At 41.6% G+C, this 15,398-nt stretch overlaps 1 protein-coding gene across 2 annotated transcripts in view; it reads right to left on the reverse strand.

Annotated features, from left to right (window-relative positions):
- Positions 1-580: 580 nt before the first annotated feature.
- Positions 581-15,398, reverse strand: part of LOC129827969 (platelet-derived growth factor C-like) — a 95,035-nt gene continuing 80,217 nt past the window's right edge. For both annotated transcript variants that reach the window (XM_055889289.1, XM_055889290.1), the window contains exons 4-6: positions 3,374-3,557; positions 2,888-3,105; positions 581-1,746 (exon numbers count right to left, since the gene is read on the reverse strand). In XM_055889289.1, coding sequence (XP_055745264.1) covers positions 1,633-1,746; positions 2,888-3,105; positions 3,374-3,557 — 516 coding nt within the window. In that variant the 3' untranslated portion in view covers positions 581-1,632. The remainder of the gene's footprint in view (positions 1,747-2,887; positions 3,106-3,373; positions 3,558-15,398) is intronic.

Consider the following 15,398-nt stretch of genomic DNA (forward strand, 5'->3'; position numbering starts at 1 on the left):
CAATCACTGCCCTGGGGCATTGGGATATTTTATTAGACCAGTGGAAAGAGTGCCTCCTACTGGCCCTCCAATACCACTTCCAGCAGCATCTGGTCTCCCATCCAGGGACTGACCAGGACCAACCCTGCTTAGCTTCAGAAGCAAGCCAACAGTGGTATGCAGGGTGGTATGCTGCTGTCACGGCACTAATAGGAGACCCTTTTGAAAAAAAAAAAACTTTTGGTTCCAAGTAGAACCATTTTGGGTTTCATGTAGAACCATTTCCACATAGGGTTCTACATGGAACTCAAAAGAGTTTCACTTGGAACCCAAAAAGGGTTCTCCTATGGGGACAGTTGAAGAATCCTTTCGGAACTTTTTTTTCTAAGAGCGTAGGCATGTATGTAGAAGGATCTATGACCATAATCCTATTCTGTTAAATTACTCTGATATGCCACCAAATGTAATTTCCTCAGTCAATTTTCCCTAATAATACTAATGTATACCATTACAATAACAATGAGAAACAGACACAATGCTTTACCTTGACACCAAATGAAAGTCCTGCAGGGGACTATGTCAAATTACAAGTACCCATCTCCAGTAACACACTGACTGATTTATTTCTACTGACAGATACATACAACAAAATAGATCGTGTTAAATAACTTTGGTACGCAGAGAAGAGAACACACCCATATTTGACATGGCGTGGACATAGACATGAAAATATTGAAGATGAACACTCAACGACTGTACAAATGACAGAGAAACTACCATTTCAGCATACAAAAAAAGCATTCTGGGCAATAACTTCCCTTTCATTGAACAAGTCAATATTGAATATCCTTACTGTTCCACGCACTAGTTGGGGTTAAATGAAGTTATAAAGCAAGCAGATTTTACACCTTTGCTACGACGGTATGCACGTTGAAACGCAACAAAACAGTACCCACTTGGTTTAAGTGTGCAACTTTATCTCCTCAATGAATACAAGTATCTTTGGTAGAGAAATACAACAGTACAGAAAAACCATGAAAAATGAAATATTTACACATAATATAGTTTGCATCAGTAAGACAGTCAACATTACCATTATGTCACTCCAAGGATCTAATAGATGGGAAAACAAGGGGGATCCCTGATGAAAAGGACCATTATTTTCCTCTTTTATAGGAATAATAAAGTACCAGAGGGATTGGCATGAAGGAAGCTCAACTATGTACAGAAAAGTACTTGAAGAAGAAGGAGCCCATTTTCCGAGATGCTCTCTGGCCACGTGTGTTGAATTTCAACAAGACCCCTTAAAGGTTTTGGCACAAAGAAAAAGGCACAAAAAAAAAGGACGCTAAACCGACGCTGCCAAAGACGTCCCTTAGCTCCGATCTCTGAGAAGCAAAGGGGGAGCGAGCCTTCAGAGAGTGAAGAATGAATAAGATTGGTCCATCATTCCAGTCCAGTCTCTCCATTTCCTGTCTCCAATGCACACAGTCAGCTACAGGTCGTCCACAGCGGCAAGATCCATCCACAAGACGAGAAAGGACAAGCAAAGCAATCTCATTTGCTCCTCACTCTCAATGGAGATGGTTAGGGTTTGCCTGCAGCTTCAAGTGTCTCCTGGGATGCCGGTGGCACCGGTACACAGGTTTGAGATCAGTCCCAGTCGTCTTTGCAAACACAGTCACACTCCTCGTGGTGTTCCAAGGGCACATCGGTCATGGACTTCTGCAGGCCTCGGCCCCCGCTTCGGTGCTTCAGCAGGAGAACCTACAGAGAGCGGCAAGCCAGAGCTCGCATTGAGAGTTTGGAACAGGCCCTGCACCAAAACAACTTCATACACATTTACACATCAAATGGATAAACTAGCTAAAATACATAGCAGAAATATCTTCATGATAAATTTGTTTTACACCACTAACCACGTTATCATCCACAGTTTTTATGCGAGTAAAGTCATTCCATATAAAAAAAATCATCCCAGCTGTAATGGAAACAGGTAGTTTCGGTACAATTTTATAAATGCAGACATATAATTTGTTCTTTTGACATGGTGGAATCTTTTTGTGTCTGTAAAATGTATTATGCGAGAGATGGTGGTGGAAACGCCTTTGTGACAAAAAAGTGATACAATGACCATCATATCGAAGTAAACTTGGAGTCACGTGCTGTGTGTGGTCGTCCCACTATGACTCAGGAAACCATGCAGTTTATTAGGCTACAGATGCAGTACGTTATGATGAACTTTACAGGGGGGTGAAAGTGCACATGATCTTGATGCTCCTTTCCAATAAATATCGAGAGTATTATACGGGTGACATATGATTGATGCTTGACGGCAATCTGACAAATATATATATTTTTCTTATCCATAATAATCTCAATGTAGACTAGCCTACCCGCATAGTATCTTGCGAGATGTCGGCTAGAGCGCGTGTGTCAAGACCAGAGTACTCACATTTGCAATTTAAGGCAATTTAATTTGTAGAGTTGAAAATGCGATGGAAACACATTGAACTTTATATTTGTATTCGGTACGTAAGCGAAAAAGTACATTGTGTGCACTACGCCATCACCCACTGATTTTTGTCCGCAACAGGTCTGTTTCGAGGAAACGCACCAATATTTTCTTTGTGGGTTTTTGAATATCCACATAAATAACAGGATGGAATTTTGTTACGATACATTAGCTTGCATTTATTATGCTGAAGTTCATTATTTTTCAGGAAGATCAAGTATAATTAGCACATTATGACCCTTGTCTGGAGTTGCAAAGTTAACTTCTAACAACTTTCCCATAATTCCCAACCAGAAATCCTGCTTGGAAGATTCCTGGATTTCCAGTTTATTCCCTTCTGATTCCAGGGATATTAAAATCTCAGAAAAATTGGGAAAGTTGCCACGCTTTTACCTCATGGTACTTCTTGACGACCCGGGTAGGCACACACTGGCAGTCGAAGCAACGATGCGAGCAGCAGGCACAGTTGCCCCCGCAGCGCTTCACCAGGAGGCAGCTAGGCCAGAAGATGGCGTCCGTCCTCTTGAGCTCCTCGCGCAGGGAGACGGAGAAGTTGCGCGGCGTGCAGCTGTACAGTCTCACCTCTTCTCTCAACAGGTTGAGATCCACTCCTGTTCAAGAAATAGATTAAGCTCACCACGTCAACCTAAAATGATTAGATACCTTTTTACTCAAATACAAAAGGGGCGTCAATTGCTAAACTGAGGTTAAATTGCCAAGATATCATTTCAAGATAAAACTGTCTGTGAAAGGTTATGCTCAACTGCAGCTGGATATCCGTCTTTCCCTCCATCTCAACATGACAGACCTTTCTTCCACTGCGATTCCTATCACTAGAACCCCAGTTGTTAGCCGTTTGAGAAGCGGCAGTCGCTGTACCTCTGGATTTCTTGTTGTGGAGGAATGACCTCCCCAGGATGTGCCACGTGGGCTTGTATAGGTCTTCCATGTCAAGCTGCCATCTCTCAGGCTCCAGGTACTTCATGACCTCCTCCACGGTACCGAGGCCGGCCACGACCTCAGACAACGCATCTGCGCTCTGCAGAGATGGAGTTACCTCGGGCTTCGACACACACAGAAGAAAACCGGCACAAAGGAAGATGGGGGAAAAAGTTTCAGAAACTTCAAGCTCATGGTCTAAACTGAATTAAGCATAATTGAATGGCTACTTTTAGAGAGCCCCATACAAAAATAGCTGCATTGAATAAGAGCTTTCAACTGAGTTACAGTTATTACCGGCAAAACCCCCATACAAAGTAACATAAGCTCTACATAATGAGTGATTGTGCTACAGTGCATTACAAAACCGAACATCAAAGCTCCATTCGTTTTTTGGCATCTCCATAGATTCCACTTCTCTCAGCTATATTTTCATCCCGAAATAACTACAGCAGCAACAAGGTTCAAGTTCAGACTCGTCGGTTCCTATTGGGGGCAGCATGTGTTTTCTCTGACTGATATCTCTACCTAAAGACACAGAACGGTGCAGTAGATTGATAGCTGGGGTATTGGTTTTCCCCCCACATGAGACTAATCCTCCAGATACCTTTCTGCTCTGTGATACTCTGGCTGAGTCCCAAATTACACCCAATTCTCTACATAGTGCACTACTTTTGACTAAGGTCCATTGCCTCTGTTGAAAAGTCGTGCACGATCTCTGCTCATTCTGGCTGACATGTCAGCTTGCTGGTGGCTTTGTGTGGCAATACAGACCCAATCCTGTGTGACTGACAAGTTGAATGCACCACTGTGACACCAGCAAGCAAGCACTGCTAATATGGACACTTAATAATCAGCACTAAAATGTTTACTAGTACATTGATTACTAGTGGAATCCAACTCCCTACATTACCACAGTGTAGGCCTATCAAAAGCTTTGACAAAAATCCTATGTGAAATGTCTAATGCCTACATGACAAACAATCAAGTAATCTTGAGCGGAGTCATAATAGAGGAGAAACAGGGATTTGATGGGGGGGGGGGGGGCAGTTTTCAGCTCAGACAGACTAAAAGAGATACAGAATGAATCAGGGAAAAAGGACTCACCACAGGATTGGTAAGGTCACATTGAATAATGGAAACGATACGGGAACGTCTGTTCTGATTCACTGACAACGTAATACCATGTAATACACTCTGAAATTACAGTCAGCACTCCTTCGAAATTTGACTCCCTTTGGTGCTGCCACTGTATGATAAGATTACAGAGGAAGGCTAGAGTTTAGCAACATGGCCGAGGCAGAGGTCGGAAAATGTAGTTTATTCAAATGTGTTTAATGCAAGTTGTTTAGTGATCTGTTGATGTCTGTGTATGAACAATTTCACATTGAATAAAATAAATATGGAGAATGCCTACTTGCCTAAGAACTGCCAAAGTCAAATGTGACAGGAATATTCATCCAAATGCACTGGTCATGCGGACAATATTGACCATAAATACCAACACAGAACATCAAGAGCATGAAAGAATTGTCTCGGGAGACCAACCAAAGCAAAACATCTTGCCATTTGCTTGTCTATGAGAACAGTGGAGATTTTTGCTTCATAGTAGAAGCACGCAATGTGAATCCTGTTACTGTTGCCTGGTCTTGGCAGTGGATACAAGTGTAGAATTGGAGCCATTAACAACGTGTGAATGCCGACAGTGCTACACTCCTCCAATTAACGGGCACTCTGTAGGCACGGCCTCGGAAGCGGCAGCCAAGCACTCTTAAGAGACAGATGAAATGTGAAGCTTTATGAAGAAGATGAGAGCCCTGACTAAAAAGGCATTGGGGAACAAAGCACTTAAAATGGGCCACCATAACTTTGGACTAGCATGAACTCTCTGAAATTGTTCAACGGTGGTATCAAGAGTATGGTCGTTCGGTAGTCTTAGTTTTCCCTCCAAAGTGTTCTGATGTAGCAGAAGTGATCATCTATTATGGGATGGTAGATATGGAAGCGCAGAGGGTTATTTCCCAATATAAATGTGTTGAAAATTGTCATTGGTGGAACAATGCCCACATCGACTCAAAAGTGAAAGTCTGAAGACCTTTTTTGAGTGAGTGTTTGTAATTGAATGACCAGCACTATCCATCTGTTTCCTTATACTTGTAACTAACAGCACCACCACACAACACAATTGTATTTGTAATAAAAAAGCAAAGACAGACAAAACAACCAATATAAAATGTGATGGAACCGAGTCAGACTACCTGTATTTAGCCAATTATTTGCACGGCTATCAAAATGTGCAAGTCATCAACTCGCCTCACTTTGACATAGCTAAGCTATGACATCTCCTTGCATAGCAACCCTGCAAATATTTTGCCTTATAACTGCAGTTAACATGTTCACATTCTATTTCTTTTATTTTTTATTGTGGTGCCTGATACTAAGTATTTAATCGGGTAAGAATTAATCTGAAGAGGTATAAAAACCCAGCACAGAATAGTGTCTATTGTATTCTGCAGCCATAGCTAAAAGATGTTTCAAATTGGTTGCAAGCTGTGTTAATCTTTTAAAAGGAAAATAGCTTAGCAGGCAGACAAGGGGCTCAGACAGCAAGTCCTGCCAGAAATGACAGAGTGGACAGTATGTGTAGAGTGAGGAGTGGTAGAGCAGAACTAGACATCTGAGGCATGTGCAGAGGTGAATGGACACAGTGTACAAAAAACATGAACAACTCCTTCCTAATATTGACTTGCACCCCCCCCCCCCCCCCCTCGCTCACAGAACTGCCTCACTTCATTGGGGCATGGACTCAACAAGGTGTCAAAAGCGTTCCAAAGGGATGCTGGCCCATGTTGGCTCCAATGCTTCCCACAGTCTTGTCAAGTTGGTGGACATCCTTTGGGTGGTGGACCATTCTTGATACACACGGGACGCTGTTGACCATGAAAAACCAATCAGCATTGCAGTTATTGACACAAACCGGCGTGCCTGGCACCTACTAGCATACCCTGTTCAAAGGCACTTCAATCTTTTTTCTTGCCCATTCACACATACACAATCCATGGCTCAATTGTCTCAAGGCTTAAAAATCCTTCATTAACCCGTCTCCTCCCCTTCATCTACCCTGATTTAGCAGGTGACATCAATAAGGGATCATAGCTATCACCTGGATTCATCTGGTCAGTCTCATGGAAAGAGCATATGTTCTTAATGTTTTGTACACTCAGTGTATGTATATACACATGAACTATGCCAGGAGGCAATGAATAATGTCTGACAGGAACGTAGAAATCCAGGAAAACATCAAACACGTTGAACCCCGATCCCATTGTGCAAGCCATTGGCACTTTCTTGCAGGGTTGCATATTGTGGAGGAATGTGATCAGCTCCACTGCTGGGAAATATGACAAAAGAAATTGCATAAATATGTAGATATTCATTGTTACAGATTACTACACAAACAGTGAGCTCCAAAAGTATTGGGACAGTGACACATTTGTTGTTGTTTTGGCTCTGTAGTCCAGCACTTTGGATTTAAACGGATACAATGACTATGAGGTTAAATTGCAGACTGTCCCATTTAAATTTCTAAAAAGGTGAACCGTTTAGAAATCATATAACGTTTTGTACACAGTCCCCCCATTTTAGGAGACCAAAAGTATTGGGACAAATCCACTTATATTGTGCATTCGGAAAGTATTTCAGACCCTTTCCCTACAACTTGATTGGAGTACACCTGTGGTAAATTCAACTGATTGGACATTATTTGGAAAGGCACACACCTGTCAATATAAGGTACCACAGTTGACAGTGCATGTCAGAGCAAAAACCATGCCATCAGGTCGACGGAATTGTCCATAGAGCTCTGGGACAGGATTGTGTCGAGGCACAGATATTGGTAAGGGTACCTTAAATGGAAGAAGTTTGGAACCACCAAGACTCTTCAAAGAGATTGCCGCCCGGTCAAACTGAGCAAATGGGTGAGAAGGGCTTTGGTCACTGAGTTGACCAAGAACCCGATGGTCACTCTGACAGTGCTCTAGAGTTCCTCTGTGGAGATGGGAGAACCTTCCAGAAGGACAATCATCTCTACAGCACTCCCCTAATCAGGTTTTTAATGGCAGAGTGGCCAGACGGAAGCCACACATCAGTAAAAGGCACATTACAGCTTGCTTGGAGTTTGCCAAAAGGCACTTAAGGGGACTCTCAGACCATGAGAAACAAGATTCTCTGGTCTGATGAAACCAAGATTGAAGTCTTTGGCCTGAATGCTAAGAATCACATCTGGAGGAAACCTGGCACCATCCCTACGGTGAAGCATGGGTGCCAGCATCATGCTGTGGGGACGTTTTTCAGTATCAGGGCCTGGGAGACTAGTCAGGATCGAGGGAAAGATGAACGGAGCAAAGTACAGAGAGATCCTTGATGAAAACCTGCTCCAGAGTGCTCAGGTTCACCTTCCAACAGGACAACAACCCTAAGCACACAGCCAAGACAATGCAGGAGTGGCTCAGCCCAGGTCTGTCCTTGAGTGGCCCAGCCAGAGCCTGGACTTGAACATCTCTGGAGAGACCTGAAAGATAGCTATGCAGCGACACTCCCCATGCAAGCTGACAGAGCTTGGGAGGATCTGAAGAGAAGAAATGGGAGAAACTCCCCAAATACAGGTGTGCCAAGCTTGTAGCGTCATACCCAAGAAGACTTGAGGCTGTGCTTCAAAGTACGGAGTATGGGGTCTGAATACTTATTTTTAATACATTTGCTTAAATGTCCAAGAACATGTTTTTGCTTCGTCATTATCAAGTATTGTGTGTCGACCGAGGGGGAAAAAAACCATAGAATCCATTTCAGAAAACAGCTGTAACGTAACAGAATGTGGAAAAGGTCAAGGGGTCTGAATACTTTCCGAAAGCACTTTATGTTTATTAAAAGTAGTCGAAAGTTTAGTATCATGTTCCATATTCCAAAGACACAATGATTACATCAAGCTTGTGACTCACCAAATGCTTCTAACACGTTTGTAGTTTGTTTTGGTTGCATTTCAGATTATTTTGTGCCCAATAGAAATGAATGAGAAATAATGTATTGCTTAATTTGAGTCATTTCATTGCAAACAAGAATAGAATATGTTTCTTAACAGTTCTACATGATTACTGATAGTCCTGAATGAATTATGAATAATGATGAGTGAGAAATATATCATACCCCCATTCAAAAATTCTAACATCCCCTGTTATTGTAATTATGAGAGGTTGGCATGTCTTGGGGGTATGATATGTGCGTCTAACTTTCTCACTCATTATTATTCACGAATCATTCAGGACTATCCGTAATCATGGTACCACCCACATAAATGTAGAAGTCTTTAGAAACAGTCTATTCTTACTGTATTTACAATAAAAGTGACTGTAAATGACAAACGAATCTGAAACAACCAAAACTAGCAAATACAACTGTTGAGCATGTCTCTTCACTGTCATCTACGCTGATTGAAGTGGATTAAAAAAGTGACATCAATAAGGGATCAGAGCTTTCACCTGGAGTCACCTGGTCAGTCTGTCATGGAATGGTGTTCTTAATGTTTTGTACACTCAGTGCAATCACACACACACGTTCAAAAGTAGGAAGAGGTGACTCCGGGATGCTGGCCTTCTTGGCAGAGTTGCAAAGAAAAAGCCATATCTCAGACTGTCCAATAATAATAAAAGATTAAGATGGTCAAAAGAACACAGACACTGGACAGAGGAACTCTGCCTCGAACGTCAGCATCCGGGAGTTGCCTCTTCACTGTTGACGCTTAGAGCCAGTTTGCGCTGTTCTGTGAAGGGAGTAGTACACAGCGTTGTACGAGATTTTCAGGTTCTTGGCAATTTCTCGCATGGAATAGCCTTCAGTTCTCAGAACAAGAACAGATGGGCGAGTTTCAGAAGTAAGTTACTTGTTTCTGGTATTTTGAGCCTGTATTCGAAACCACAAATGCTGATGCTCCAGATACTCAACTAGTCTAAAGAAGGACAGTTTGATGCTGTGCTAACATAATTGCAAAAGGGTTTTCTAATGATCAATTAGCCTTTTAAAATGATAAACTTGGATTAGTTTACAACGTGCCATTGGAACACAGGAGTGATGATTGCTGATAATGGGCCTCTGTAGGTCCATGTAGATAATCCATTTAAAATCTGCCGTTTCCAGCTACAATAGTCATTTACAACATTAACAATGTCTACACTGCATCTCTGATCAATTTGATGTTATTTGAAAGGACTCTTTTCTTTGCTTTTCTTTCAAAAACAAGGACATTTCTAAATGACGCCAAACTTTTGATGTGTGTGTGTCTGTATGTACAGTTGAAGTCAGAAGTTTACATACACTTAGGTTGGAGTCATTAAAACTTGGTTTTTCAACCACTCCACAAACTTGTTAACAAACTATAGTTTTGGCAAGTCGGTTAGGACATCTTCTTTGTGCATGACATGTAATTTTTCAAACAATTGTTTACAGACAGATTATTTCACTTATAATTCACTGTATCACAATTCCAGTGCGTCAGACGTTTACATACACTAAGTTGACTGCGCATTCAAACAGCTTGGAAAATTCCAGAAAATGATGTCATGGCTTTAGAAGCTTCTGATAGGCTAATTGACATAATTTTAGTCAATTGGAGGTGTACCTGTGGATGTAATTCATGGCCTACCTTCAAACTCAGTGACTTTTTGCTGACATCATGGAAAATCTTAAGAAATCAGTTAAGAACTAAGAAAAAAATTGTAGACCTCCACAAGTCTGGTTCATCCTTGATAGCAATTTCCAAATGCCTGAAGGTACCACGTTCATCTGTACAAACAATAGTACGCAAGTATAAACACCATGGGACCACGCAGCCGTCATACCGCTCAGGAAGGAGACTTGTTCTATCGCCTAGAGATGGATGTACATTGGTGCGAAAAGTGCAAATCAATCTGAGAACAACAGCAAAGGACCTTATGAAGATGCTGGAGGAAACGGGTACAAAAGTATATATATCCACAGTAAAACGAGTCGTATATCGACATAACCTGAAAGGCTGCTCAGCAAACAAGAAGCCACTGCTCCAAAACAGCCATACTACGGTTTGCAACTGCACATGGGGACAAAGGTTTCAATTTTTGGATTGATGTCCTCTGGACTGATGAAACAAAAATCGAACTGTTCGGCCATATTGACCATCGTTATGTTTGGAGGAAAAAAGGGGAGGTTTGCAAGCTGAAGAACACCATCCCAACCGTGAAGCACGGGGGTGGCAGCATCATGTTGTGGGGGTGCTTTGCTGCAGTAGGGACTGGTGCACTTCACAAAATAGATGGTATCACGAGAAGGGAAAATTATGTGGATATATTGAAGTAACATCTCAAAAAATCAGTCAGGAAGTTAAAGCTTGGTCGCAAATGGGTCTTCCAAGTGGATAATGACCCCAAGCATACTTCCAAAGTTGTGGCAAAATGGCTTAAGGACAACAAAGTCAAGTTATTGGAGTGGCCATCATAAAGCCCTGACCTCAATCCTATAAAGAATTTGTGGGCAGAACTGAAAAAGCATGTGTGAGCAAGGAGGCCTACAAACCTGACTCAGTTACACCAGCTCCGTCAGGAGGAATGGGCCAAAATTCACACAACTTATTGTGGGAAGCAACCTGAAACATTTGTCCAAAGTTAAACAATTCAAAGGCAATGCTACCAAATACTAATTGAGTCTGTAAACTTCTGACCCACTGGGAATGTGATGAAAGAAATGAAAGCTGAAATAAAATCAATCATTCCCTCTACTATTATTCTGACATTTCACATTCTTAAAATAAAGTGGTGATCCTAACTGACCTAAGACAGGGAATTAATACGAGGATTAAATGTCAGGAATTGTGAAAAACAGAGTTTAAATGTATTTGGCTAAGGTGTATGTAAACTTCCAACTTCAACTGTATATACACACATGTTATTTTATTTAACTAGCAAGTCAGTTAAGAACAAATTCTTATTTACAATGACGGCCTACTCCGGCCAAACCCCGACGACGCTGCGCCGCCCTACGGGACTCCCAATCACAGCCGGATGTGATACAGCCTAGATTAGAACCAGGTACGACAGTGACGCCTCTTGCACTGAGATGCAGTGCCTTAGACTGCTGCACCACTCGGGAAACCATTTTTATGTACCAGTCAAAAGTTTGGACACACCTAGTCATTCTTTATTTTTACTATTTTCTACATTGTAGAATAACAGTGAAGACAACAAAACTATGAAATAACACATATGGAATCATGCAGTAACCAAAAAAAGTGTTAAACAAGTCAAAATATATTTTAGATTCTTCAAAGTAGCCACCCTTTGTCTTGACAGCTTTGGACACTCTTGGCATTCCCTCAACCAGCTTCATGCAGAATGTTTTTCCAACAGTGTTGGAGTTCCCACATATTCTGAGCACTTGTTGGCTGAATTTCCTTCACTCTGCGGTCCAACTCATCCCAAACCATCTCAATTCGGTTGAGGTCAGCTGATTGTGGAGGCCAGGTCATCTGATGCAGCACTCCATCAGTCTCCTTCTTGGTCAAATAGCCCTTACACAGCCTGGAGGTGTGTTTTGGGTCATTGTCCTGTTGAAAAACAAATGATAGTCCCACTAAGCACAAACCAGATTGGGTGGCATATCGCTGCAGAATACTGTGGTAACCATGATGGTTGTGCCTTGAATTCTAAATAAAATCAGACAGTGTCATCAGCAAAGCACCCCCACACCATCACACCTCCTCCTACATGCTTCACGGTGGGAACCACACAAGCAGAGATCATCCGTTCACCTACTCATCTGTTCTCCACCAACGCCGGTTGGACCAAAAATCTAAAATCTGGACTCATCAGACCAAAGTTCAGATTTCCACCGGTCTAATGCAAATTGCTCGTGTTTCTTGGCCCAAGCAAGTCTCTTCTTATTGGTGTCCTTTAGTAGTGGTTTCTTTGCAGCAATTCAACCAAGAAGGCCTGATTCACAGTCTCCTCTGAACAGTTGCTGTTGAGATGTGTCTTACTTCAACACTTAAGCATTTATTTGTGCTGCAATCTGAGGTGCAGTTAACTCTAACGAACTTATCCTCTGCAGCAGAGATAGCGCTTGGTGGTTTTTGTGACTGCACTGGAAGAAACTTTCAAAGTTCATGAAATATTCCGCATTGACTGACCTTCATGTCTTAAAGTAATGATGGACTGTTAAATCAGATCAAATTATATAGCCCTTATATCAGCTGATATATCAAAGTGCTGTACAGAAACCCAGCCTAAATCCCCAAACAGCAAGCAATGCAGGTGTAGAAGCACGGTGGCTAGGAAAAACTCCCTAGAAAGGCCAAAACCTAGGAAGAAACCTAGAGGAACCAGGCTATGAGGGGTGGCCAGTCCTCTTCTGGCTGTGCCGGGTGGAGATAACAGAACATGGCCAAGATGTTCAAATGTTCATAAATGACCAGCATTGTCAAATAATGTGTCAGAAAATAATGGCTGTCATTTCTCTTCGCGTATTTGAGCTGCTCTTGCCATAATATGGACTTGGTCTTTTACCAAATAGGGCTATCTTCTGTATACCACTCCTACCTTGTCACAACACAACTGATTGGCTCAAAAACGCCTTGAGGAAAGATATTCCACAAATTAACTTTTAACCAGGCACACCTCTTAATTTAAATGCATTCCAGGTGACTACCTCATGAAGCTGGTTGAGAGAATGCCAAGAGTGTGCAAAGCTGTCATTAAGGCAAAGGGTGGCTACTTTGAAGAATCTCAAATCTCAAATATATTTTGATTTGTTAAACACTTTTTTTGGGCTACTTCATGATTCCATATGTTTTATTTCATAGTTAATGTCTTCACTATTATTCTACAATGTAGAAAATATTTTTAAAAAATAAGAAAAACCCTGCAATGAGGTGTGTCCAAACGTTTTGACTGGTACTGTGTATTTAAATAGTATTATGTTTCTCCACAATAAGTGTCAAGGCACAATGGACCTCAGTCCCATAAAGAACCAAGGCCTACTTACTGGAGGTATCTTGTGAAAAATGGGTCACACTGACATTTAGGGAGACAATGGAATTTCAGTTAGTTTTCCTTTTTCGCTCCCATTCAGAGAAACACTTTTTTCCACCGAGCCACACTGTGTTTTAACAACCTCTTCGCCTGGTCCTTTTATGCTTTTCCAAAATCTCTTCCCACGAACTACAATAATCTCTTCCTAAGAATTTCCCCTTTCCATGGAAGTGGTAAAGAGGAATTATTGCTTGTTTAAATATAAACAAGTGCTGCCCCCATGACCTGAGGTTCCAGTAGCGTTGGTTTACCACAGGGAAACAGAGTGCTGCTGTTCATTGGGGCCTTCCAGTGCCCGAGGAATGTTCAGCGAGAAGCCAGGCCAAAGCTAACCTTTCCTCTCGTGATTTCCACCAGTAAACACTATTGCTGGCCAACAATTGTCTGCCCCAAGTCGAAACATGAATGACATGCCACCTTGTTCTTGCTCTCTCAATCTATTAAATCTCGCAAATATCTGTTTACGGATGGATGGACAGAGGCAGTATTTAGGGATGTATGTACTTATGCATGCTCAGTAGACCGGTAACTGCCAAAATGAAGGAAACACCAACATAAAGTGTCTGGAAATTTATTGGAGGGATGTGACACCATTCTTCCACGAGAGATGCCATCATTTGTTGTTTTGTTGGTGGTGGTGGAAAACGCCGTATCAGGCGCCGCTCCAGAATGTCCTATAAGTGTTCAATTGGGTTGAGATCTGGTAACTGAGACGGCCATGACAATTGCTTCACATCGGTCACTGAATGGTTTGATGAGCATGAAAACTCCAGCATTATCAACCTATGGGTGCCAAAATAAATGGCCAAAATAGAGGCCTGCCCAGCATTTTTATATAACATTAAGCATGATGGGATGTTAATTCCTTCATAAACTCAGGAACCACACATGTGTGGAAGGAACTGCTTTCAATGTACTTTTTCTCTCATTTACTCAAGTGTTTCCATTATTTTGGCAGTTACCTGTACATAGGGTCCTATAAAATCGGAGCTGCGGAGAACGAGGACAGAAACACAGAATCCAGACATTAAAATGGAATTCAACAATATTCTAAAATTTATTGAACTTAGTAGGAAATCACCTAAATGTATTGAACTTAGGAGAAAAGGCATTCATTTGCCATGACATGAACAAACTGCATCAGTAGTTTGTAATTTCCTTCAACTTTCTGAGGACTTTCCAAAAGCCTTCTCAATATAATATTAACTACAAAGTCGTTTTTGCATCAATTTGCATCAATCCAGTGGACATTTGTTTTGCAAACTCTGTAATCACATGAGCGCTACAGAAATATTGCTAACCAAACAACGGTCTATAGCTGGTGCACAGTTGAATTAAAAGGTAACTACACCACAAAATGTATTTGATTTTTCCCAGACCTCAAAAGTAGTCTCCTGATATGGTTGTGGACTTAAATGAATAATCATCTAAGTGTGACTGACAGAGAAAACCTGAAAAAACAGAAACCTAGAAAAACAAAATGGAGAAAAAACTACATTTGGGAAAAACTAAATAGAATTGATTCAATCCCACTATAGGTTTCCATCCAATTGGCGACAGATTTTCATGCGAATATTCAAAAAAATCTGCATAAAGAAAATGTGAATTTTCCCACCAGTGGTGTTTCCACCAAACTGACTTGTTGCGGGTAAAAGTCAGTGCGCGATGACGTAGCACACAAAAGTACATATCACGTATTGAATAAAAATCGAGTGTTCAATGTGTTCCATTGCATTTTCCACTCTACCTACAGTTGTCAGAAAAACTGTTACAAGCATCGATCATCATGTCACCAGAATAAGACCCTCAATATTTATTGGAAAGGAGCATCAAGCGCATCACCTTGCACCACCCTG

The sequence above is a fragment of the Salvelinus fontinalis genome, chromosome 29 (genome assembly GCF_029448725.1).
Source record: "Salvelinus fontinalis isolate EN_2023a chromosome 29, ASM2944872v1, whole genome shotgun sequence".
NCBI lineage: Eukaryota > Metazoa > Chordata > Actinopteri > Salmoniformes > Salmonidae > Salvelinus > Salvelinus fontinalis.